Here is a 27,415-nt window from a genome sequence, read left to right on the forward strand (position 1 = left end):
TTCTTTAGAATCATGGTCACAACATGAAAAAAAAAAAAAACAAAACTAAGAAGGGCTTATTTTAGGCCAATAAAATATTTGAGGAAAGCTGTAACACAAAACAGGGAGGTGAAAAAAAGCAACCATGTTATAATAAAAGCCTTCCTTGTAAACACACCTGTCCTTTCCTCCCATTTTGGAAATGTTACCTAAGTTTTAAAAATTCTCATCAAAACAATTTATACCACGAATTCTGTAAAATCAGGTTGATTTCAGGTAGATAACCTATAGCTGTTAAAGAATTATATTATCCTGTTCATAAGATGAGAGGTAGTGACATTTTATTCTCCACACGCTGAGCTACAAATTCCACACATCTGGCATATGGGTTACAAGGGGGAAAAAAGCACAGAAGCACCATTGTACACTCCTTCTGTTTTGGTATTTCAAGTCTCCCACAACTTCACTTGCCACTGGCAGCTGAAGTCACCACTGTGTTAACAATGAAAGCAGTGGGTTGTTGGTGCTATTCATCATATAGGACTGGCGGACCTCCATCATCTTTCAAAAATGAAGCAGCTTTCCTTCCATTCTTCTGAACATGATCTTCGTTCATTTTCTCCAAAGCTTCTATCTACAAAATTAATACATTGAATCCATTTGTCAAATAGTTCATAGAGACCATACTTTAGACTGAACCAGCATTTTTACTCTCTTAAAACTAGGTCAATCCTAAGGACACTGGCCTGAAATTAGAATTACAGTGTGTGACACACATTACAGTGTCTCACAGACATGCACTACAGGTGATGCATATGTGCATGTTTTTTACTTGACTGTATTATCAAGGTCAATATTTAGTGTCTTTATCGATCTAGCAACTAGGATCCCATGTCCTACTATGTACCTATAAAGCTTTCAGGAAACAAGAAAAAGCAGATTCTAATGTTGGTTCAACAACAGTAGTAACACTTACTCACGGAGCAACTGTACTGTGCTAGAGATCAGATTTACCATCTTCCTGTGACTTCTTCTCTGCCCTTAGGTTCCACCACAGCTTGGCCAAATTCAAATCATACTGAGGAGTTCTGGAACAGACTCTATGATCATTCTCTGCTTTGGTATACTATTGTGAATAACTAGCTGCTATTTCACTTTTTCATTTTTGTTCAATTTTAAGAGAACTTTTCTGTTGGAAGATTTTTTTTTTTTTATGGTTCTGTAGATCCATATTATAATGACTGGGCATTTATAAGGACGACCACGGCCAACTTTCTCTGTTCAGTGAAAGGCGTGGAGAGTGTGTGATAGCTTCCTGTATCACCCAGTGTTCACCAGCACAATTCCTCACTCATAAACACAGGCAACAGGAGTGCACTGGTAGTGGTGTTATTTGTCCCTCTTAACCAAATTGTACTCCTTGACGAAGTGTTTTGCTGTAAGTCTATCCTAGGTTTTAAGTCTGGAAAGGACCAAAAACATCTCAAGGAAAGAAAATCTCTAATTTTGCTTTTGAGGGGATAGAATAAAATGAGGGGTGCCTGGGTGGCTCAGTTGGTTAAGGGTCCAACTCTTGGTTTTGGCTCAGGTCACGCATGATCTCAGGGTTGTGGGATCGAGCCCTGCGTCAGGCTCTATGCTGGGTGTTGGAGTCTGCTAGAGACTCTCTCTCTCCCTCTGCCTCACCCTACCACTTGCACTTTCTCTCGTCTCTAAAATAAATAAATAAATAAATAAATAAATAAATAAATAAAATCCAATCTTAAAAAAAAAAAAAAAAAGAATAAAATGAGCTCTGGGTTTCAGCTAACTACTCCATCCAGCTCTCCCCATTAGCAAGGTGAGTAAAATACACATAAAATTTACCTCAGCTAAGAAATCAGCCTCATTATCTGCTGAAATGTTTAAGCCTGAAACAGCATTAAAGAGTTCTCGTTCACCAAGGGCTTCCTTTACTCCACCTTTCTGGAAAAACTAGCAAAGAAATATAAGTCAGTACGAGATATTATAGCAAGGTTCTCTTGAAAACAAAAAAAACAGAGAATAGTATACTTATAAGATACCAGTGAATTCCTTCCATAATTTTTAAGCCACAGATTTTCTCATTTCAAGTTTAACTATGCTGCTCAGGTTCTACTTGCTATTTGTCCTCTTCAGATGTCCACATCTGTGCTGCCTCCTGGATTTAATTTCTCACAACGCACCTTCTATAGCTATAAATGAGTGGTATCTATAAAACTGGGTAGCATTGCTTTGAATATGTATACTCAAAATATTCACTAAATCCCATGAATTAAAATCTTCAAGTAGGTTCAGAAATTATTTCCAATATGAAGTTATTCGATCATTTAGAAAAAACATTCTTATCTGAATCTATAGCAAACAATTAATTTCATTTAGAAATAACAAATAAATGTGACCCTATTCCGTGATTATTGTGTTTCACCTTTCCTCATCTGTTTACCTCACAGAAATCAGTGATCAGACACAGCACCACTAAAAAAGACTATTTTCCTTTTAATGGTAATAACAATGGCAGTGAGCACACAGGCTTGCTAATGCCAGCTTCACTCGAAGCACTGGGCATGTATCAAATGTCTACTTGACTGCTTAAATATCTGCAGCCAAAAACTCACTCCCTTGTCAATTAAATTCAATAGCCCAAATGTGAGGCATGCAATCAAATTATTGTTGAAAATGAAATCTGACAAATTGATCTCTGTATCTTTATCTCAAAAGCAGTTGATAACCAAACCCTTCCTTCAATTTCTAAGAATATGACCAGCTTATTTTTCTTAGGGATGAGAAAAATATTTGAATCTGTTATATCCTATAAAAAAGATGCATTAGTTTACATGCCCACCTGGGAGACATTCCTACAGTCACGGAACAGGAACTCCAGGCCATGAGGATGGGTTGGTTCTACAGACTGACTCACGTCAATCAACCAGACCTATTTAAACACACAGCATACGTTCAGTATACATTCAGTAATCTACATCAAGTCATTCTGTATGAACATTAACAAAATGTGCTCCTCACCTTCCCGGCATGCCACAGCATGTTATACTCACTGAGGTCGGCATGGACAAGCGTGCATTCATTGTATAACTGCTGCATCAACTGTGAGGAGGCAAGGCAGACATTTAGGACATGAGCAACCATTCCAATTTACCTAGGCAACTGAAATGTCTATGCCAACCAATACTTCTCAGAAAAAGCAAAACAAGGTTAAAGAACGTATTTCCTCTTTACTTTGTACAGTCTAAGACTGAGCTCTTTTTTGTTTTTTGTTTTCAGGTAGGGTGGGGGAACACTGAGGCAATGGAGGGGATGAGTATGACACTCTATTTCTTTGTCTATGTGACCACAGTGAGGTCAGGAGACTGAAGGGCAGACCTGGTTCCCCACAGAGTAAGAAAGCAGCCATATTATGGTGACTCACCAGTGGATCTAAAAGCCACTTTCCTTTAATAAAAGTGGGTGAAAAAATTTTTTTCATCTTTTCATATAAGGTAAAAAGTACTTCCTGCCAAACATAGTGGGGAAGACAGTCTTAAAAATTAAGTGGCATTATATACTCATTATTGATTTCTTATGGCTGAAATCAGCATTAATGTTTTATTTCTCAGCCTTAATAGACTCAAATCGGAAAAGTGTAGCACTACTTCATCTCTTCCCCAGTCACCCCACCAGCCAATGAAGCCAGAAAAATGAATTTGATTTTCCTTTCAATGTTTTCCTATTGGAAGCAGAGAAAGTTGGATTACCTCCCTAGCACGGTATTCAAAAATTATTTGGATAACACTTTCATATTCATATAAGCTACTGCAAGATGTGAGCACTTTATGCAGAGACCACGTAAAAAGTACAGAGGCTTCTCTGCTATTCAATCAAAACAACTAGAGAGGCAGGGCCCTGGCTGGCTCACTTGATGACCGTGTAACCCTTGTTCTTGGGCTCATGAGTTCAAGCCCCATGTTGGGGGTACAGTTTACTTAAACAACCCCCCCCAAAAAAAAACAAAAACAAAACTACAGAAGGAGGACAGTTTTAGAAACATTTTCTTAAGCTGGAAGGACCTCAGATGCAATTCAGTTGCTGTCCTGAAGCATAAATGGCTTCAAGATTCCTGACATGCTCTAAAACCTGTGCACATACAAGAGACCACTCCCTCCCATCTTCAGCTTTTACCATCAGTCTTACAATGGGACTAAATCTGCTCCCCGCCAACTTCCCAACGAAAGGCATTTTCTTAGCTGTTAAGAGCTAGGACATTCAATAAGGCATACAAACTAATGAGGCAGGACATCTGCCAAATGTGGAAATGTCCATTTTTATTTAACAGATTGTTTCATGAATAAGAGCTTCATGCTTCCACGTCACTAATGCTAACCAATGAGGCCTCATGAGCTCCTTAGCTCTATGATTTTTCTTAAGTGACTCAGGACAGTAGCACATTGATATAAAGACAACTCTTCAATGTTAATATTCCGTCACAACTTCAGTTTGCCCTTGTTTTATTAACTTAAAATAGTACTATTTTAGGACTTTTTTTTAAAGGTTTAGACAACATATTTTTTAAAAGTTGGTACGCGGATGCTTTAAAAAGCAACTTACATGAAGAGTTTGGTAGTAGGCTTCTTTCATTTCTTCACCACTGAGCTTTACTTCTTTCAACTTAGGAGCTGGAACTTGATCATGGCCAATAAAAGACATAACTAAAATGTGTTTCTTGAGTAGTACAACTGTTGGACAAGGAATTCCAGCTCTCTGCATTCTACACAGAAAGAAATAATTAAGAACGTAAAAATCAGAAGGAGAGAATATTTCACTTATTCAACAAATAGCTAACAAGCGCCTGCTATGAGCTGGCACCGTGTTCCGCCCGGGGGGGTGGCGGAGGCAGAGCCGATAGAACCCAGCCTCTGCCCTCACAGAGCCATGGACTGCTGGTAGGCACAGACAGGTGAGGAGACAGTCACAGTGTGGCACACGCACTTGCAGGGGTGTGGGCAGGAGCTACAGGAGCACACAGCATCAAGGAAGGCTTAGTATAAAAAGTGGGTGAACAGGAATTAGCCATATTAAGACAGTGTGGGGAAATGCTGGTCTAGGGCTGGAAGCAGCCTGTGAAATGCACAGAGGCATTCAAGAGTGTCCATTTGGGGAATGTATGTCAGTTAACATAGCTGGATCTTAAATTGGAGGAAGGGCAGTGTGGGTTGAGGTTAGAGACAGGTGAGCTCCACATCAGAGAAGGCCTTTGAACTTCACACTAAAGACTGTAGAAGCTGTTGAAGAATTTTAAGAAAGGCAGGGATGAGATCTCAAAAGCACAGAAAAGAGATTGAAGGGTAGCAAGACCTCTTAGGAAACTATTCTACTTATAAGTCCTACTAATTAGAAGAATTTTGCAACTAATAAATATGGATAATTACATTTGAAAGCAAACATCTTTAGAACAAACAAAAATTAAGCATTTAATAGATTAAGATATAGAAGGTTTACTGAGAAAGATTAATATTGTATTACTTGGTTGATAAATTCCTTGATAAATTCTGCTTAGAGAATTGAGAACCTAGTCTAATGAATTAGAGCAAAATGCAATTTGACTGGTCAGACTGCCCCACCAAATTAACAACACAAGATGCAATAAACATTTTCTAAAACAAAAAAAGCAAATCATAATTTACAATAAGCCTAACAGGAAGCTGAACAATGACAGCATGTAGACATATGACAAAATGTCTCTGGCAGAAAATGACTTTGCTACCCTCAGACTTTACTGAGGGAAGAAAAAAGAAAATGACTTATTCATCCTAAAGGTATAAATTCACGTTATACCCAGGAAATATTTTCTTATAGAAAGCCTCATTAAACTAGAATTTCGAGGCCTTCCATAATTTCCACAAATGAATTTAAAAAGAAGCATGTATTTTTCTGCCTGGCTAGTAGGCCAGATACAAGAAGGTAATTACCCTAGATAATTACTTCGTTTTTTTTTTTTTTTTTTAACCCTAGATAACTTCTAGCACAATGATTTTCTTTACCTTGTGAGATTGTGCATTTCTTTTTCTGCCCACATGCGGATGATCTTACGTGGATTTAGTTTACTGAAGCGATCTTTAAACCTGAAATCATCTTTAATATATTTGTCACGATTCTTAAACTCATTAAGTGTTGTTTTAAATACCTTGATGGCACATTCTGTAGGTATAACTTTACTATCTTCCTTTTCATCCTCCATGCTAAGTGGAAGAAAGAAAATTAAGTCAGTATAAATTGCCAGCTTATAAGTAAAACAATTTTAAAATAAAAATTCTATGATACAAAAGTAGATCTATCTTCTCTAAGAATGTCAAGCTTTAGTGGTTTTTTAAGATTTAAATTTTGGGTCTTAATAAAACCTTAGGATTTGGTTTTTTAAATAAAATACTTTCAAATAAATTGTCAACCAGTTTTCAATAATCCATATATAATCTTCACTTAATGACTATCAATCAAATCAAACCTGAGGAACAATGAAGACACACATACTTTAAAATAGGCTACAATCTACCTGGGATGGTTTATGGGCAAAATTCAATAAAAGCAAAAAATAGAACAGCTTTTTTAAATGTCTTTTTCACTTCTAACAGATAAAAAGGTGAGTAAAGGGGTGCCTGGGTGGCTCAGTGGGTTAAAGCCTCTGCCTTCGGCTCAGGTCATGATCTCATGGTCCTGGGATTGAGCCCCACATCGGGCTCTCTGCTCGGCGGGGAGCCTGCTTCTCCCTCTCTCTACCTGCCTCTCTGCTTACTTGTGATCTCTCTCTCTCTGTCAAATAAATAAATAAAATCTTTAAAAAAAAAAAAAGGTGAGTAAAGGGGTCCTCGCCCTTTATGCAAGGAGGGGCAGGAGAGAATAGAAGTACATGAATAGGACAGGTCCCTTTGGATTGGGAAGGCCAGACAAGGCTTCATGATGTAGGTGGCAACTGAACCAGAACCAGAACAATGGGTAGGCCATGAACAAGTACAGGCACAGTGTTAACAAAAGCAGAGTTGGAAACTACAGGACACGTCTGAGGAATAACAAACACTATAGTTAAGACTTAGCTGGAAAGGGGAAATGAAAGAAATCAGAGCTGAGGGACAGGACGGAGGCAGATCCGTGAAGAGAAGCCTCAATGTATTCCTAAATGTGGTAGGAATCACCATGGGCTTGACACAAAGCACGAGGATCAAGTCAATGATAGTATCAGGATAGAAGGGGGCAGAAGAGCTCAGAGGTGTGGGGCGAACTTGGGATGCTAATGTAATGCTCTCTCAATAGTGAGCCCCTGAAAAGGCCTGAAACATGGTGGTGAGAGTGTGAACAAGTATTTACCTTTAAATATGTGAAAGAATGTTAGTCTGGCAAAGAAAAGAACTCTATTTCCAGAAGACAAAATATGACTCAAACTCCCAACCCCTTCCTTCTGTACCATATTTTCCCTTTCTGCCAGTTCATCTCAGAAGGTTGGAGTATTCCAACCTATTCCGTCTTCTCTAGCTGGGAAATTTCATTTCGCCCTATGGTTTTACTTATTTACTTTTTAAAATTTGTATTTGAGAGAGAAAGATAGCAAGAAAGAGCATGAGAAGGTGGGAAGAGGGAGAAGCAGGATCCCTGGTGAGCAAGGAGCCCAAAGCGGGGCTTGATCCTATTCCAATGTCTAAGACTCAGTCTTAGCAGACTGGAGGGAGAGAGTCTCCTGCCAGTTTTGAAGTGACCTGTTGTGTGAAAGGACAGCATGATCAACACCTGCAGGGACCTCTAGAAGTTGAGAGCAGGCCCCACCTGACAGCCAACAAGAAAGCAGAGACAGTTCCATAAGGAATGCAACCCAGACGACACCCAGACTATAGCCGTATGACCCTGAGCAGAACCATGCTAAGCCGTGCCCACTAGAACTTCCAATCAAGAGAAACTGTGAGATAATAAATGAGTGTTGTTTTAAGCTGCTAAGTCTGTGGTAATTTGTTATATAGCATAGAAAACTAGCAAAGTTTTTAAAAGTATTTACTTTAAAAAAACTTGTAGAAAACCGAGTGCTCTCCAGTTTTGCTAAATTACAAATGTCCAAGTATGGATTACAATACCAATTCCACCAGAAAGAGAGATCATTCACTATATCAAAGTAACATTAAGCATAACAGGAAATAGACAAAGGATAAACAAGGCAGTTGACAAGAAAAAGGAATACAAATGGCCAATAAAGCGCTTGGAAAAAATGTACAACCTTAATCACAAATAAATACATACCAAAATATCAAAATGGTATTTTTCATCTTTTACACTGACAAAAAAAAAATTAAGTTTGATAATACTAATAAGTATTAATGAGGATGAGGGAAACAGGTTCATACTGCTGCATAAATTAGATCTCACAGGGCAATCTGTCAGTATCTACTGACATTTATAGAATGCACAACAACCTGGAGATCTGACTAGCTCCTAGAGAAATTGCATTTGCCCTACCATTGTAATTAAAAGATAAACACAAATTAAAGATTTTGAGCATTGGTGTGACACATAAGAAATTTTTTTCAAATTTTTAATAAATAAAAGAAAACAAGATATGCTGCTTGTTACAACAGCCAGCTGGTACTCTCCATTCACTGAGGCCTTCTACTATTTAACAAAAAGGAAAAAGAGTACATACAGTCTGTGCCCCAGTAATTTCAAAGCTAGAATTCAGCTTAAGGGTATATTTGCAAAAGCACACCAAAGTAGATGTACAAGGATATTCTTAGCTGCATACTCTATTATGTAATTATCTTTTATTACCATAACAGTTATTGCTATAATGTTCTCCTCCTGGCTATGCCATAAGCCCATTAACATAACAGACTATGCTACTATAAAAATGGGATGCTGTAAGCTTGGAAAGATATATTAACTGAAAAACCAAGATGCTGAACAGAGAGTATCATCTCTTTTGTATAAACAAATTTAGGGATATGTGCATAAAAATTCCCGGGGAGACTAAACTAAAAACTGTTAACAGTGGTTATTTTTGAAGAAAAGATCTGTGAGATGAGAGTTGATAAAAAGGCTACTTTCCATTTTAATCCCCTCTGTAGAGTTTTAATTTCTACCATGAGTAATCTCTCATTTTAATTTGTGCCACTGAGTTATATTTGCCTGGTCTTAGGGAACCCTTAAAAGAAATTTGGGAAGAGTTTAAAGGTTAAAGGGAAAAAGGTTAAAGCTTAAAGGGAAAAAATAAATATTTATTAAAATTTCCATATACCAGTCATCAAATATGATCTCATTTATCACCACAAAATCCTATGAGGTAATAAGGGTCAGTTTTTTAAAAAGGTTTAATTTAGTAAATTACTCCAGATGACACAACTTGAAAAATGTTGATCTATTTTATACTAACATTCATTTTTATCCTTTTCATTTCGAAACTTAACAGTCTAATTCGGTATATGTTTACACATGTATGTCTCATCTAGAAAGGGAGACTACGGTGCCTGGGTGGCTCAGTTGTTTGAGTGACTGCCTTCAGCTCAGGTCATGATCCTGGAGTCCCGGGATTGAGTACTGCATCAGGGCCTGCTTGGCAGGGGGTCTGCTTCTCCCTCTGACCTTCCCCCTCTCATGTTTGCTTTCTCTCATTCTCTCCCTCAAATAAATAAATAAAATCTTAAAAAAAAAAAAAAAAAAAGCTTTAGAAAGGGAGACTAAATAATTAAGAAAACCAAAGGCAAAAAAAAAAAAAGAAAGAAAACCAAAGGCAAGAACTTAACCAATAATTGTCTGAATCCCCTTAAGTATACAGTAAATACCTTCTGAACCTAAAAAGAGCTAGAATAATTCTGGAATCTACTTTAACATTTTTGTCTGTAAACATTGAGGTAAAGGAATCTCTGAGGTAGTAAGCCTTGCTGGCTGACCTCAATAGCAAATGACCGGATGATTTCACATTCCTGGCTTAAGCATATTCTCTAAACAGGCTCCTCTTTAAAAAAATGAAGCAGGTAAGATCTAAATAGCGTAAGATCTTTACAAGATGCTCCATAAATGATGCAAGCATTATTTAGTTGGTACTTTTTAAAGGATCAATTACAAGGACAAGAATCAGTAACTGATCTAAGCATATCCCCCTCAACCTCATGCTAAAGGACCCCACAGTGTAAAGACCATGGGTTTTGAGACAAACCCAACTGCAAATTTTGCTCTGTCACAGCAGCCTGTATGATACAGGATTACAATAATGTAGAAAATAATATATGCACAGAAAAAAGACTGAAGGAGTCTACACAAATTGATTAATCGTTATCTCTGGATGGTGAGATTAGGATGATTGTTTTTATTCATATGTCCGTATATGGTCTAGACTTTCTCCAACACTTTTTAAATTACTCTGCTTGCCAGGTAGCACTGATTCTGCATAAATCCATTTATATGGGGAGAAGGGGTTAAGATATTATTGACACAATGGTATTGCATTTTGCTCATTTACCTCCCGCCATATGCATGAAAGACAACAGATTCCTTTCCTGTACTAATACAGCCAGTGATTGTCTCCAACATTCCAGAGTTGACCATTTTATACATAAGTAAACGTGTTTTAGGATCAACTGCTTTTTCCTGCAAAAGATAAAGCACTATAAATAACAAAAAAATTTTTGAGCCATTTCTAGTATCTAGTATATTCAAAATATATACCTTTTACCTTTATCATTTAATTTACCTAAATGTATATATAACAGGCTCTTAAAAGAGTGCTGTCAAAATAGATTTCATTTCTATAACTAACTCCAATGCCTATGAAAGTGAATATCTAAAAGAACTATTAAAAATCAGGCTCTTAGTCAAAATCTTATTTTATCTTCAAATTTTAAATAGCTTTGCTACTGTACTTACTATTAGATTTTTTTCTTAAAGTTTAAAAAATTACTTTATTCTCAAGATATTAGATACTATCTTTACTAACATAAGACATTAGAAATTAAGTTATTATAAATGTCGTAATGTAACAAGAAATGATTTTTTAAAATCTTAAAACATTCATATTCATATTAATTATGACCACTAAAATGTCAGTTTTGACATCAAGTTTTGTTTTTTGCCCAAATATGAAGTTTTCTAATATGAACTTTCCATCAAAGAAAAAAATGTAAGAATACTTACTGCAGTAGAATGCTCCTTTTTCTCATGGAGGCGGGCACTTCGACGTTCTTCTGAGTAGGCATGTTGTTTTAAAGCATTGAAGACGTGGTTTGATAGTTTTAAATCCATTCCGATCCCATCGCCTACCTGAAACTCAGGTGCAAACTGCCAAAAAGAAGAAAAAAAATTAGCATCTGAATACTTTAAAATGGAGATGGTAATAACAAAAACCAGATCAGTCTTAACTTGGAACAGGTTTTTTACTCAATGATTAGGCTACAAAAGCAGAACCCATAGGTATTACAGAGAAAAAAATAAAATAATTCACTAAAAAAACAAACAGAAAAGCGAGGCTATTTAAGAAAAGCACAGAAAATACTGAATCACATCTAAAAACTAAGGTATTTCAGCATATGCTCTGCACCTTGCTTTTACATTAGACAAAGGACACATTATATTTTGAAGACTACCCCAAATCTTACCAAAGAAATACAATTTTATAATTATTTTTGAGGAGTGGAATAATGTAACAAGCTATGCCCACACCGTGACAATTATGTTCTAGAGTTGACTGTCCAATATGGTAGACACTAGCCACATGTAGATATTTCAAGTTAAATAAATTAAAATTAAATTAAAAATTCAGCTCCCTGATGGCATCATTCAAATTTCAAGGGCTCAATTGCCAAATATGGTCATTATTAGTTAACATGGATATAGAACATTTCTATTATCACACAAAGTTCTACTGGAGAGGATTGTTCTAGAGTCAGATCTGGACTACTTCTAGAATTTAATAATAAGTTTACAGGGCACCTGGCTGGCTTAGTCAGTGGAGCACATGACTCTTGATCTTGGGGTCACGAGTTCAAGCCCCACAATGAGTGTAGAGACTGCTTTAAAAAATAAAGCATTAAAAAAATAAATAAATAAATAAATAAGTTTACTTAACAAGTATTTGTGTTCTAAAGTCTAAATGTTTTCTATTAACTACAAGCTTTATAAAGGAGAAGAATCCTAATTTTTCTTTTTTTAAAATTTTTTAAAATTACATTTTATTTCTGATTTTGCAGGGGTAGGTAAGGTGCAAGATTTGAATTTGTTGAATTAAAAAATTCAACAAATATAAAAAGGTATATAGTAGAAAGTACTTCTCTCTCCCATTCCTATCCCCTAGTCACCACTGATCTGTTTCTTGGGTAGGGGTGCTACCCAAGAAAGTAATATGCTGAAAAATAAATACTCTACCTTTCATAAGAACAATTTAATTTTTAGAATCCATGCAAATCAAACCAATCAAACCAAATAAAATCTTAATATTGTTGTAGAATTTTATTCTGAAGTACATTCTCATTAGTGGCTGAGTTTTCATGGTATTGTTATATTATCATCTACAAGAACTTTAGATCTATCCTTATGAAGGGTATTTTTAGACATTTAAGATATTGTATTTATTTTTTTAATTAGTTAATTAATTTAAACTTTTTTTTTTTTAACAGAAGTAGAGTTGGTAATATTATATTTAGAATCCCATGTTTTTAACTTATATCAATAAAACTCTTGATTCGGAGATAATACATCCTGTATCTTACATTCTCCATTCTGGCTGTATTCTTTCTCCCACATACTACTTCATCATGTTTGGTGGTGATGTCTTTTCCTTTTCCAATAAAACCCTTTTTGGGAGTAGGAACTGGTTTTGCTAAAGGCAATGAAGACAAGACAAGTTAATGTAAAAGTAGCAAAGACTAAACTGCTGCATTCAATATTGTCTGAAAAGACATCTGAATCTAACAGTAAATTATCAAGCGAGATTCAAAGATAAATATAAAATACACGGATCCATTGGAAAACTTAGTCTTCCTCTGTCCCTGTCCTACCCCAAACCCCAGAAAATAAAAGCACTGATACCTGGTATGTAGGGATCGTCACGAGTGTCTTGCCAGTCAACCTCATCCTCAGAGCTATCACTATCTTCATAAGGATGCACTTTGCGATAATTTTCAAAGGAAATGGAAACTTAAAAGGCAAAGATAGGTGAAGATTTATTTAGGAGCACGTTACAAGCATTTCCTGCCACCCAGTGGAGGTGTCATAATAAGGTCATAGTACCTTTGCTATCTCCATTGAATTTTTTTTCTTCACGCCTAAGCTGTGCGTCATATTCTCTGTCAAATTCCATCTGTAGCATCTGAGCCAGCATTAGGTCACTGGAAGTGTCAATGTTTTCTCCAGTAATAAATGGTCCTTCAGTGACACTATTCAAAATAAGGCAACATGAACCAAAATTATGTGCTTGTATAAACAGATGCTACCTATCATGAGAGAGGAGTGCCTTTTCACTGTTACAAATTATGCTGAAGAAGCAATGGGAAAAACCTGATCGTGTCATTTACCTTCTGTCCAGCTGCTCTCTGACTAATGTCAGGCACCAACTAGGATTAAGAGAGCTGCAAGAGAAAGCTAAAGGGTCTCTAATCTAAACTAAGACTCAACCTCATTTGTTGTATGTTCTGGAAAGATAACATGGATGAAAAGATAAAATATAAACAATTGCTCAAAACTGTAACCTACTTCACTATTTGCTAATTTGGGGATCATGTGGTGCAACTGTTGTAGTGACTAAAACCCAGAGGAACAGAGTGGTCTGCCCAAGACAGTACTGACAACTAATCACAGAATCAGGACCAAAACTCAAATATCAGTGCGCTCCCAGTATAGCGCTCTTTCTACTGCATTGTTTCCCAAAATGTGTTTCTTAATCACCGGCCAGGACAATCGCTAATCAAATCCTAAAACTTTCATAAAATGCTGTTAGATTCTTCATGAATTTTACTTACGCAACTTCAGGAAAAGCGGCAGCTTCCTCTTCTAACTGCAGTTCTTTAGCCAGCTGTTCACTCATCACATCAGCCAAGGAACAAGATATTGTGTTCTGAGGGGTAGCCCAGGGACACTATTTAAAGAAAAGGGAGGGGTTAATTCATAATTGTGAAATTAAAGTACCTTCCAAACTTGAAAACAGGCTATCTTTTGAAAATTAAAAAAATCAACCCCAAATAAATAATTATCAACTTAGAGAAATTATCTGAAAAGTAAAAATACTGGGGCACCTGGGTAGCTCAGTCAGTTAAGCATCTGACTCTGGATTTCGGCTCGAGTTGTGATCTCAGGGTCATGGGACTGAGCCCCACATCATGCTCAGCAGGGGAGTCTGCTTGAGATTTCTCTCCCTCTCCTTCCGCCCACCCCCATGCCCCGGCTCACACAGGTGCTCTTGTGCTCTCTCTAATAAATAAAATAATTCTCTAAATAAAAAAAAAGTAAAAAAACATCTCCCAGCTCACATCTAATCAAAGATAAATGTAAACTAAATCACTAAATTTGTCAAAAGCACTTTCTAGCCCGTTTGATAACCTGTTAGATAACCCGTTTGATAGGTGTGTCTCTTAGTTGAGGAGGAACATCAGGCTCCTGCATATACAGCATCACCCCACTGCCTGATGAGTTCATGCACCACCCTTGTTCTGATTCCGTGCTCACAAAATAATCTGCTCTTAATCTGGCTTCCCATGTAGATTCTCTCTTTTTCTTTTTTCAAATGCTTTATTTCTAAGTAATCTCTCTACCCAACGTGGGTCTGGAACTCACACCCTGAGACCAAGAGTTGCATGCTCTACGGACAGAGCCAGTTGCAAGCCCTACCGACAGATGCCCCTGTAGGTTCTCTCTTAGGAACAGATTACACCAACTAGCACAATTCAAAACGCACTTAGAATTTACACCTCATTCTAATTTAAGGAGTAAGTCTTCTATACGTGTACAGTATATGTCAGCCACTCTCAAGACATCCGGGATATGTTAAAACAAAAATAACAATGACAACAAAAACTGTATTTCTGAACTTTAGAAGCTGAGAAACAGTCTTGAAACAATACCACTATAACAAAGCAATATTCTGTGAGACGCTCCTTAGATGATTGGCCAGTTGGCCTTCCTCAATGACAACATGATCTCGGCCCTCTTGAAATACAAACCGTAAATTTCACAATTCCTAATTTTTGAGAGGGCCAACTTTACTTAGCAGCAGCAGCAGCAAATGACTACATTTGCTAGTTTAGTGATTAAGACCACTAATATTGAATAGTATGTCTCAATCTCTCTTGAACTGACCCAGCTTTCTCTCTCTCCCTCCTAAGATTCTACCCCAAGGTATCACCCTCCTATCACTGGGCTACTCTAGTAAGAGAGTCCTAACTAATCTTTCTGTTTCTAGTTCTGCTTGTTTCCATTTTCAACACCATAGCACAAGAGCTTTTCTAAAATGCAGATTTGATTAGTTCAATTTCCTTACCTACAGCTCTTGTTTCAATGTTTCCCACCTACTTTAGGATAAAGTTCAAACTCATTCCTTAACTACTGCTGAGTGTCTAATTTAGAATCTAGAATATAGCATATGATGGCTAAAAGTTTTAGCCACAAAACTTTTAAGTCAAGTTTAGATCCTCTAGCTGGCCTACCACCCTTGCTCAGGTTACACAGCACTGAGGCTCAGGAATTTATTTGGTTCAGGTTGTTAGGATGAAGCTCTGAAGGGTGATAAATGATAACTATACTTATGCCTAAGTGAATCAGAATCAAGTTTTATCTAGTCTCATCCTGAGATTAATGAAATGGACCCAGCCCCCAGTACATACCTATACTAGCCTACTGCACAATTATTCAAGCCTCACAGAAAGCCAGATGTGGAGAAAACAAGGCAGGCTTTCTCAAGGTCTGGTATGACTTTCATTCACTTAGATCTTCAAGTGCAACTGAATACTCTCCTGATGAGGATTTTGAGGTCTAGAAGCCTGAAGTTCGTAATCTGGAGACTACAGCTATCCCTTGGCCAATGACTTCTGCTGATTTCCCTCTGAATCCTCCAGAGAGAATACATAATGCTAACCCATTGCCTAAAAATGTCTGGTCTGATCAGTTTCAAAGTCCAGGTTCCAAAAGGCAAATGGCTGTATTCTCTAACTCAGATATGTCAACCACATTTTGCAATGACAAGAGAGTAACAGACAATACTGGGTCACTGTATTTTAATCATTTGCCCAATATAGATAATTTACATAGATTTGAGACCCGTAACCACTGCATAGGTACAATATCATCCTCATTTTATAGACTTAGAAACTGAGACACTGAGAGGTTTTTTAACTCAAGACAACACTGTAGATGGTAGTGCCTAGATTTGAACCAAGGCAGTAGAACTTAAGGGACTGCCCTCAGCATTTTGCTATTACTTCTTCCCTAATCATCTTGTCCTGGAATGTGAGAAGCAAACCTTTACACTGCCTGCAGTATGAAATCCAAATTCTTCAACAATGAATGCCTTTCACAATTTGCCCTACTTTATCTTTCTAGTCTCAGCCCATACATAACCTATGCTCTAATAACAAAAATTATATGCTAATTGTGGCATGCTTTCACCCCTCCATGCCTTCACACATGCTTTTCTCTCAGTGGATTTTCTTCCTCCTCTATTTCCTCCAATTAAGCATTGCCAATTCCCCAAGGCTCTCTCAATTTCATCAGACGAAATCAGATCCTTGCCTTTGTGCTCCCATAGCACTGTGCAAATATATTTACATGCGGGACCAGTGACTCTATTAGAGTTAATGTACCAGCTACAATACAACATGAGCCCCTTGAAGGGCCAGGTCTTCTCATTCTCAGAACCCAGTATAGAGCTTCAGACATAAAGAGGCACTGAATAACACGTGCTAAAAAGAAATACCGGAAATAGTTCGCGGAACTGCCAGGCTGTCCCCAGGCTGCAGAGGTCTGCTGGCTTTCTACACCCCTACTATTCTAACACCCCTTTCTCTATCTTGAAGTCGGCCCCTTTGGCCAGCCACTTATGCTGCTTCTAGTTGTTTGCCAGCAGTCAATTTTACTAAGATGTTAAATAAAGTATTAGCTGACAACTTCTCAGAAGAGGCAAAATTGACAAGCAGTGACTATTCTTTTGAGGCAGAGACTGACCTACATCCAAGACAGACTGAGCCAGAAAGGGAAACACATAGAGACCACCAGAGAGCTCCAAGACATCCTAATCATCCGCTCCTACGGATCTTGCTCCTTGGAGCCTTGTACTCCAGAGCTGTACCTTGTACCTCTGCTGACCAGCTTAGTTGGGCCGACTCACACCAGGGCAACTTGCATGGGTAAAGGTAAATAAGGTAACAAAGGCTGCCAACTTCCAAGCTTCTATGTCAAATATAAATTCCTCAAAATAGCAGTCAAAGGCCCTCCATAAAAATTTTTGGGCCGCATGAGAGACAGCTGCCAGACAGGGGGCAATCCTCTATGGGCATTAGTGGTTTACCATCTCAAGGGGGCCTTAGAAGATTTACTGGGAGCTCCTCCTATGAATGGGCACCAGAGGATATATATAGAGGAATCCTCTGTCATCATCATGTAACTTCTCAATAAACCAAAAACACTCTTTGTTAAATGTTAAAACAATAATAATAAATTTAAGGAGATAGGGAAAAAAGTCCTCCATAATCTTCACTATCCAGTGTCATTCCCCACTATTCCCTTCATCAGCATAAACTCCCCACGTCATCAAGATCTGATGGGAAACCCAACACAATCCTTCCCAGTTAGTTATTCTGCTTTAAATGAAGTCTATCAAGCCCATAGCCAGCTCCCTGATTGTTTCTTCCCTGTTTGCTGAAGGCTTCTGAGACCGGACTTCTTTTCCTCTCCTCTGGAAAATCCACCACTGAACTCTGCTCCTTGGAGTTCTTTACTACTACCACATTCTTCAACACCAGGCTGGCTACAGATTAGAGGGATATTATCTCCCTTTCCTTGTATTTCCTAAAGATGCACCTCTAGCTAGTCATTGTGCAAACAACTGTGGGGAAGAATCAAGTAAGTAAAAAACAGTAAATATGAAGGAGGTACAAAATAATAAAAATTCAGTCCTCAACTTGAAGCAAGTCAAGAGAATCACAACCCACAGGAAGGTCTCTTTTCTGCCCACGCAACTAAAAGATATAATTTGGGTAGAATATTTAAGCACGTAATTTTACTTCTTAAGACAAGGGTCTCTGCAAAACATCATCTGGGTCTATACAACACTAATTTTTTTTTTAACTTTTAATGTTGGTTTTAGAATTATAAAAAAAAATTGCAAAAGTAACAGAGTTCCCAAATATCTCATACCCAGTTTCCCCTGTGTTGGTATTGTACATTTGCCATAATTAATGAACCAGTATTTATACATTATTCTTATTAACCGAAGTCCATACTTTATTCAGATTTCCTTAGTTTTTCTGCAATGTCCTTTCCCTACTTCTGGATCATATGTATCCAGCACTCCATATAACTTGTAGTCATCATGCCACTTTAGGCCCCTTCTGGCTGTGAGTTTCTCAGACTTTTTTTGTGATGACCTTGACAGTTTTGAGGAGTACTATGAATTCATTTTTTTACAGTTCTCTTGCCAAAAGAGCTACACATTTCCTCACTTCCATAGTTTGTCAATCCTCCATTCTTGGAATATCCACTAAAATTCTTTGTCCATAATAGCAATTTGGCATTTTATAACTGGTACCCCATGACTCTGGGGAGGGGTCCCCAAAACCCTTTCAGGGTGTCTGTGAAATCAAAATTATTTTGTACTAAGACATTCTCTGTCTTTTCCAGTCTTACTCTCTTAAGAGTGTAGAGTGGAGTTTTCCAGTCTACAACAGATCTGATAACAGCACTCTGATGGCTTGTGGAATGTGTATTTGAATATTCTCACGTTTTCCAAAATTTTCTAAGGTAGTAGGTTTAGGGTATAAATGTGCATTCTTAGAGATTAGTTCAGTTTGTTCTCAGTACATCTACCATGCTTTTATTAGCCATCTTTGAATATATCTGCTATAATCTATGCATCCATGAGGATCGATTTTCTTCATATACTTCAAATAAAACATACCACAACAGGCTGAAAAAAGGTCTTCTATTAAATCAGACATTAGGGGCATCTGGGTGGCTCAGTGAGTTAAGTGTTTGCCTTTGGTTCAGGTCATGATCCTGGGGTCCTGGGATGGATCCCCAAGCTTGTTTCTCCCTCCTACTCTCTCCCTCCCCCAGCTCATACGCGCTCCTGTGTGCGAGTGCACTCGCTCTCTCTCTCTCATCTCTCTCAAAAAAAGTAAATCTTGGTTGGGAGAGGGTAGTGGGGTTATGGACATTGGGGAGGGTATGTGCTATGGTGAGTGCTGTGAAGTGTGTAGACCTGGCGATTCACCGACCTGTACCTCTGGGGCTAAAAATACTTTATATGTTTATTAAAAAAAAAAAAAAAAGTAAATCTTAAAAGAAATCAGACGTTAGAGTTGCAAAAATACAAAACTGCACCACTAATTTTTTTTATTCTGGAAAATGGGGGGGCGTTTAACATATAAAAATGTTATTTATATTAACACATAATGACTTTTAAATCACTTAAATAAAAATGTTTCAATAGCTCAGTTTTAGTTTCTGATATGACAAATAGCAATATATGTAACCAATATAAACAATTTGAGGTCCTCAATGATTTTTTTTAGAATGTAAAATAGTCCTGACCAAAACGTTTTAAGAATCGCTGGACTTTAACATTCTTTCCATTTTTCAAGGTCCTCTTCAAATCACCTCATCCATGAAGCCTCTGATAAACACTTAGGTCTTCCAAGAGGTTAGAGGAGGAAAGTATTAAGAGATACTTGTAGCATCTAATTGTCTGGACTGTGAAAATGCTGTCTTCCCAGTAGAACATCAATAAACCCCAGTATTTGTTGTTGTTGTTGCTGAATGATGAAAATGCCATTTTCCATTTCTGATGATGCATACTTAAATGAAAATATGACTAATAACAAGCATTTTATTACTGAATTAGCTTTGTAAGTGAAATTTGTTCTGACATTAGGTATCCTCACCAATGTTTGCCTCATTTGACATTTTTACCAGCCTTTGAGGTGCTTAACTGGAGGAATTTAACATGTAAAGCATACATTTATTAATATCTGGCTACTGACTTTGTCTTTTTATGTCTACTGATCTTGGCCTTGTAAACAAGGCTTAATAGAAGAAATAACACAAAATAACATGGAGACATAACCATATTTGCCAACGGATTATCTTAAGTTCTCCCTACAGTTGTATGAAAACTTTCATAAAATTAACTTTAATGAAACTTTCATAAATTCCTTTTTAATAGTCAAATATTTCTCTCTTCTCTGTTAAGGCCTAGCTTAAAGATCTAATAAAATGAATGATCCTTTAAACGGAACAAATGTTCCGTGACACCACGTGAAAAACAATTAGAAAGTCATAAAAGCTGGATTCTTTCCAACCTTAATTTGAGGAACACAACATCCCACTTGAAGCACTCTGGCTTTCAAGCAAACCCTCACTACAGCGGCAGAAGTCTTTTCATCCTTCTAATGAAAGTATCATGCAAAGGAGCAGTCTGAAAACCAGAAACCAAATGTAAAATAAACCTAACAGTTGGTCATTATAGGAAAAAATTTTTTTCCTTTATAGGAAAAAGCTTAAACGTTAAAGCCAAGCAGATAATGAGAATTCATAACCGTTTTTTCACAATATGTAGCGTATCCCCGAGTATTAGCCTGGGGGGAGAAAAGAGCGCCTAGACTTACCTTTTACTGTTTCAAAAACAAGAAACTGCCTCATTCGGATAACTGCATTTGTCAAGTTAAGGAAACAGCTGCCAAAACGACCTTCCCGTCGGGCTCCATTCGGCTGACTCACTTGGCCAGTGAAAAACAGGATCGTGCTTGATATCCCTTAAACGTCAGCGTCTCTAAGCCAGCCCTGCCCAAATATCTGCTACGGAGGTTCAGAAATCAAGGCGCAGAGAGCCCAACCCGCCAAGAGTGGCCACTGGCAGCTCCGGCCGCCCTCCCCACCTTTCCCATCCCACCCCGGCAACCCCGCCACCTGTCCCCACCTTCCGAGGTCGCCAAAGTCCCGCTCAGAACTTCCCCAAGTCGCCTGCGAAGACGCCTCGGCGCCTGCCACCTTCTCCGGGCTTTCCGGGAGGACCAACCCGGGTGATCAAGACAGGTGCGTCAGCTCCGACCATCACTCACCTTGCTGGGTCCCCAGGGCGCTGCGGGCCCGGGCTCAGGCGATGCCACTCCGACCAGATCCATGTTGGAAAAGAAGACAGCGACGAAAATAGGGCAGACAGGTGGCAGGACCGGGAAGCAGCCTCCGCCGAGGAGACAGGCGGCGGGGCTGGGACGATGAGCTGCTGGTGCCGGAGCTAAGGTGACAGATGGCGGCGCGGCAGCGTCCGGAACTACATCTCTTCTCTTCCGCCCACCCCGCTGGGACCGTGGCTTCTGATAGGCCGCCCGCCAGGGGTTCCCGATTTTTGCCTCCTTTCCCCGCCCCCGCACTTCCGGCGCTGCCCCCGACTCTGGGTGCCAGGGCCTCTGGCTCAGAGTTATGATCGCAGTCGCCCGTGCCCAGCAGAGCTGGCGTCGGGTGTGGCTTCCTCTGGCCGGGCGGTACCCTGTTGCCGCATCGCCTTCCCCTTCCTTCCCTACCTCGCTGCCCGAGACAGCATCTGGATCCAGTTAAACTGAATTAGGCTGCGTGTTACTCAGTTTGTAACAACAAACGAGGCTGCTTCTTTCTATTCTTTATTTTCTGGGTTAATTCTGAACTGGGATGGCATGGGGAGCAGAAAATAGCTGGTGTAGAGAGGTCGGATTTTGTTGTTACTGCAGTTTCTCGTCAGGAAGCGGGGCACAAAAGTGAAAATATGTAAAATGTGTTACAGAACATTGAGCAAAAATAGGACGGCATAATAAAGGTTTTGATGAGATGTTTTGTAGATTCTGATAAAGTGACCAGATAAAAACAGCTAAGCATTACATTTCACTTACTATATTGGTGCATTGTCCAAAGTACTGTATTAATTCTCACTGAGGGGCACTCTATTTCTAGCATGATCTCAATTTTACTGGAATGTAGGCACACAGAGCTGAAGTAACCTGCTAGAGGTCACAGGGCTGAGTGGCAAAACAAAGGAGTGGTGAACCCAGGCATCCTGGGCTAGGGGACTAGCTCTATGTGTACATGTTGACTTTTCAGACATTCTAGTAATAAACACTGAATAACCATGTTCTTCTTAAATTGCAGTTCCGAACCAGGATCCCTGACTGTCTATGCTTGAGATCCCTAGGATACCCACCTTGATGGTTTCCCTTAGCACACAGTTTGCCATTCCAGATCAGAACATGTTCTGAATCTTCCAAAAACTTCAAATTAAAATAAAGTGAAATTATAACTATATGGCAGGATACAGATTTATGCTTGGCAAATGTTGCTCATATATGTGAATGTGTATAGAAATCACATTCCCTCTTAAGGTTCAAAGAATTATAACTAGGGTATTATAGTTGAAGAAAAATGGATGTAACCAGAAACTAAATGGATCTTTCAATTTTGGATAAGGAAGAAACAGGAGGGAGAATCAACCAAGAGAAGTTATTGGAGTTTCCTATTAAATTAGCCAAGAATTTTTAAAGAAAAAGATGAAAGGGAAAAGAGCAGATCAGAAAGAAAGGCTGAGGCACAGTGCATGACAAAAATGTGCCAGTGAGGGTCCTTTGGGGGATGTATCAGAAAAGGACAAGTAGTCAAGAGTAGAACTAAGAATCTGGATATTTGTTCTAGATCACTTTATTCAACACATTTTTTTAAAGATTTTATTTATTTATTTGACAGACAGATCACAAGTAGGCAGAGAGGCAGGCAGAGAGGAGGAAGCAGGCTCCCCGCTGAGCAGAAAGCCCGATGTGGGGCTCGATCCCAGGACCCTGAGATCATGACCTGAGCCGAAGGCAGAGGCTTTAACCCACTGAGCCACCCAGGTGCCCCTATTCAACGCATTTTTATTGAGTGCTCTCTTTAGTACCTACCATTGATGTGACATATGAATAAAAATACGTGCCCATCTTCATGAACCTTGAAGTCATAAACACAGTACAATTAACTATTAAAGATGCTATGATCAAAGTATACGCAGGGATGACATAAAGGAAAGAGGTCAGATCTACTCAGATATTCGGAAATGATTCCTTAGAGTTTATGACACTGAACTCAGTCTTGCAAGATAAGCCTGCATCACTAAGATAACCTGTAGGGTAAGTGACAGCTTCCACAGAAGGAGGAACTATGTACAACATGCACTGGAAAAGGGCAAGTGGTTTGATGTAGCCTGAATGCAGAGTTCAAAAAGGACAAAGTAAAAGATGGGGTTGGAGAATGCAGGAAGGGCAAGGTCAAAGAGATTTTAATGCTGAGAACTTCAGAGTTTAGACAATAGTCATTAAAAGAATAATGTTTTTAGATTTGCTAACTAGGAAGTTAATTCTGACAGCTGTCTGATGGGTGGAATGGGGAGAGATGAGGCGGTGACTGGAAAACCTGTGGGGTGATTAATGTTGAGGGTTGCCTGGACTTCCACTAACACGTTCTTTAAATGTGTTAATAGTTGAGACTAATTTCAGGTCTCAGAAATTTATTTCTATAAGGGGACTTGGAATATCCCAACTCTTACCTCATTGCTCCTATTCCCAAGATATTATTCTTGGGTTTTGGTGCTTGATTGGTAGTAAGTACCAAATAGGGGTAGTCATGGAATGGGAGATAAGGCATCTCAATGAGGTTCCAAGAGCTGAAATGACTTCTGATTTTTCAGCTGGTTAATTGGGTAGATGGTGGTGTCTGAACATCTGGTTTGGAGGGAAGATAATGTTAATATTTTTAAAGATTTTATTTATTTATTTGACAGAGATCACAAGCAGACAGAGAGGCAGGCAAAGAGAGATAGAAGAGGAAGCAGGCTCCCTGCTAAGCGGAGAGCCTGATGCAGGGCTTGATCCCAGGACCTGGGATCATGACCTAAACTGAAGGCAGAGACTTTAACCCACTGAGCCACCCAGGCGCCCCAGATAATGTTAATTTTGATGTTAAACTTAAGTTGCCTATGAAAATAGCAGCTATCAAATGTATAAACACACACTTATTTGCCTATTTTCCTTTTACTCTTTGAGAGCAGAGACCATGTTTATTATGTTAACTGTTGTAACCATTGCCTAGTATGGTGCCCCGATAAATATCTGTGAATGAAATGAACTGAATGGATGCAGTTGAAAATGACCAGTGGCAGCCTGGAGTTTATGAGAAAGCGTAAGGGTCAAAATTAGAAATCTGATAGTCACTATCATAGCTACCATTTAGTGAATGCTTAATATGTGTTGAAATAAACACTTCAAGCAGTTAACTCATTTGGTTCTTTTTTATTTTTTTAGAGTTATTTACTTATTTGAGAGAGAAGGAGGGAGAGAGAAAGAGAGAGTGTGTACACACACAAGTGGGGGGAAGGCAAGAGGGAGAGGGGGAGAGAGAGACAGAGAGAGAATTTCCAGAGACTCCCCACTGAACACAGTGACCAAAGCAAGGCTCCATCTTAGGATCCTGAGATCATGATCTGAGCTGAAATCAAGAGTCAGACACTTAACCAATGAACCACCCAGGTGTCCCCTAGCTCATCTGGTTCCTAAAACAATTCTGAGGAATATTATCATCCCCATTTTATAGATCGGAAAACTGACACCTGGGGAGTCAATGTCACACATAATGAATTACGTGGTTTATATTAACTGTGGAAAGAAATGAAAATGGAGATAGCTTTTAGGGGGAATGTAAGGATTTAAGGGACAAGAGATGCGGATGAAGTTGAGTGAAGAAATTCAGTGGGAGAAATGCCCTAATGGAGTTGAAGAGTGAAGAGGGAGTGGGCTCAATAGCAAGAGTTGGTGAAGATGTGGAGAATTCTCCCATGTGGCTGGTGGGAATGTAAAATGGTGCTGTTGCTGTGGAAAACAACTTGGCAGTTCCTCAAAAAGTTAAACATAGATTTGTATGATCTACCAATTCCACTCCTAGGTATATACCCAAGAGAATTAAAAACAGGTACTCAGCAAATACTTGTACCTGAATGTTCATGAAACCATTGTTCACGATAGCCAAAAGGTGGAAACAATCGAAATGTCCATCAGTGGATGAATGGATAAACAAAATGTGGTATATACACCCAATAGAATATTATTCAGCCACGAAAAGCAACTTTTATGGATTGAATCATGTCCCCCCAAACTCACATATTGAAATCTCAACCCCCAGTATCTCAGAATGTAAGACTATTTGGAGATAAGTTCCCAACGAGGTGACTAAGGTAAAATAATGATAGTAAGGTGGGGCCCTAATCTGGTATGACTGGTGTTCTTATGGGAAAGAGACATCTAGGGTACCTGCTCACAGACGGACATCCATGTGAAGGGTCAGCAAGAGGGCGGCCATCTTATAAGCCAAGGAGAGTAGCGTTTAAAGGAAACCAACTGGGCACTTGGGTGGCTCACTCTGTTAGGTGTCAGCCTTTGGTTCAGCTCATGATCCTGGAGAGATTCTCTCTACTCCTCTGGACCTACCCCTCCCTTGCACACTTGCTCTCTCTCTCTCTCTCTCTCTTTTTCTCTCCAAAATAAATAAATGAGTCTTAAAAAAATAAAATGGTTAACTTTATGTTAGGTGAATTTCACCTCAGAGAAGGAGACAGAAAGAGAGCAAGTGAGAGAGAGTGCTATTTAAGAGTTTCAGAGGTACTGCCGATGAAGCCACGGAGAAGCAATGGTGAGGAGAAGGTTCAGAAGCTTAAGGGAATAGGGTAAAAGGTCAAGACGTTGGATGGGTGATCCACATGGACCTTAAAATCATCCAGCAAGATCCAGCAGGCCTTGGGGTGGAGTGCGGTGAGTGTAAGCAGCTGCAGATTATACCCCAGAGGCTTGCAGAAGATGCTGGTAAGGAAGCTTAGACAGAGTGAGGGAGGGATGGGCAGAGATGCCAGAGGAGAGCCATTTTCCTGAGGGGTTGGATGCAGGATTACATGGGAGTTCTTCTGGAGATAGCAAAGAATGCTGACCCTATTCCTTGACCCTTATTCCAGAGCGAGATGAACAGTCTCGGAGGGAGCTCAAGTTTTAGAGAAGGCAGGCTGTAGTCATGAGGGAAGTTTTTTCACTATGGGATGGAGTTCCAGGTTAGACTACAGCCTGTGGGTTAAAAATTTAAGTGATTTTAGTGATTTAAGGTATATCCCTGTTGCCACCAACCGTATACTTCTTTAAAAGGAAGACAGAGGGGCGCCTGGGTGGCTCAGTGGGTTAAGCCGCTGCCTTCGGCTCGGGTCATGATCTCAGGGTCCTGGGATCGAGCCCCGCATCGGGCTCTCTGCTCAGCGGGGAGCCTGCTTCCTCCTCTCTCTCTGCCTGTCTCTCTGCCTGCTTGTGATCTCTCTCTGTAAAAATAAATAAATAAAATCTTTAAAAAAAAATAAAAAAAAATAAAAGGAAGACAGAATGAAATTTACAATATTGGAAAAGTTCACAGGTCACATTTATAAGTATTATTAATATAAAAAATGTGGTTTTCGAACAATGGCATATAGTCCTATGTTATTTATGAGTCAGTCCTTGAGTGGTGTGACTGCCATGTCGCTGTGAAATGGAGTAAGCACAATGCTTAATGGATTTAGCTCCAGATTTACTCCAGATTTATTTCTTGATAAACTCACTGGTGCTCAGCAGAGACAAAGCTGTTCTAGAATTTGCACTGCCTAAACACATGGAATCAGCAGATTCCGGTATCTAAAGAGAACAGGGGCATCTGGCTGGCTCAGCTGGTAGAGCATGCAACTCTCGAGGTCATGAGTTCAAGCCCCATGTTGGCATGGAGCCTACTTAAAAAAAAATAATTAAAAAAATAAAGAGAACAGATATAAAACTCTTTAGTCTTTAATACTGAAACTGATTGAGTCTATTTGCAAGTAGTTGTTTCAGACAATCAACAAATATTTATTAACTGCCTAGGATACTCCTGAAGGCCTGTGGGAGAAAAAAAGAACTATCAGATACACCTGGAGAGATAATGTATTCACATGACATTACAGAATAGCACAGTAACACTTTCTTTTTTTTTTTTTCTTTAGATTTTAATTTATCTATCTGACAGACAGAGATCATAAGTAGGCAGAGAGGCAGGCAGAGAGTGGGAGGAAGCAGGCTCCCTGTCAAGCGGAGAGCCTGATGCGGGGCTTGATCCCAGGACCCTGAGACCATGACCTGAGCCAAAGGCGGAGGCTTTAACCCACTGA

The 27,415-nt window shown here is 39.0% G+C and overlaps 1 protein-coding gene across 2 annotated transcripts; it reads right to left on the reverse strand.

Moving 5' to 3' along the window:
* Positions 1-294: 294 nt before the first annotated feature.
* On the reverse strand, positions 295-21,504 carry RIOK3 (RIO kinase 3). Of its 2 annotated transcripts, none has more exons than XM_032859763.1 (13): positions 21,276-21,504; positions 13,971-14,086; positions 13,243-13,388; positions 13,042-13,149; positions 12,723-12,832; positions 11,152-11,295; positions 10,481-10,608; positions 6,033-6,230; positions 4,600-4,759; positions 3,022-3,102; positions 2,843-2,932; positions 1,846-1,953; positions 295-613 (listed from the first exon to the last, which is right to left on the reverse strand). In XM_032859763.1, exons 1-13 carry the CDS (start codon positions 21,336-21,338, stop codon positions 506-508), a joined length of 1,560 nt encoding a protein of 519 aa, XP_032715654.1. In that variant the 5' UTR covers positions 21,339-21,504; the 3' UTR covers positions 295-505. The 2 variants fall into 2 exon arrangements, with proteins under 2 accessions (XP_032715654.1, XP_032715655.1); XM_032859764.1 differs by lacking the exon at positions 21,276-21,504 and adding an exon at positions 20,823-20,941.
* Between the last annotated feature and the right edge of the window lie 5,911 nt (positions 21,505-27,415).

The sequence above is a fragment of the Lontra canadensis genome, unplaced genomic scaffold (assembly GCF_010015895.1).
Source record: "Lontra canadensis isolate GAN:19392208 unplaced genomic scaffold, GSC_riverotter_1.0 scaffold17, whole genome shotgun sequence".
Classification (NCBI taxonomy): domain Eukaryota; kingdom Metazoa; phylum Chordata; class Mammalia; order Carnivora; family Mustelidae; genus Lontra; species Lontra canadensis.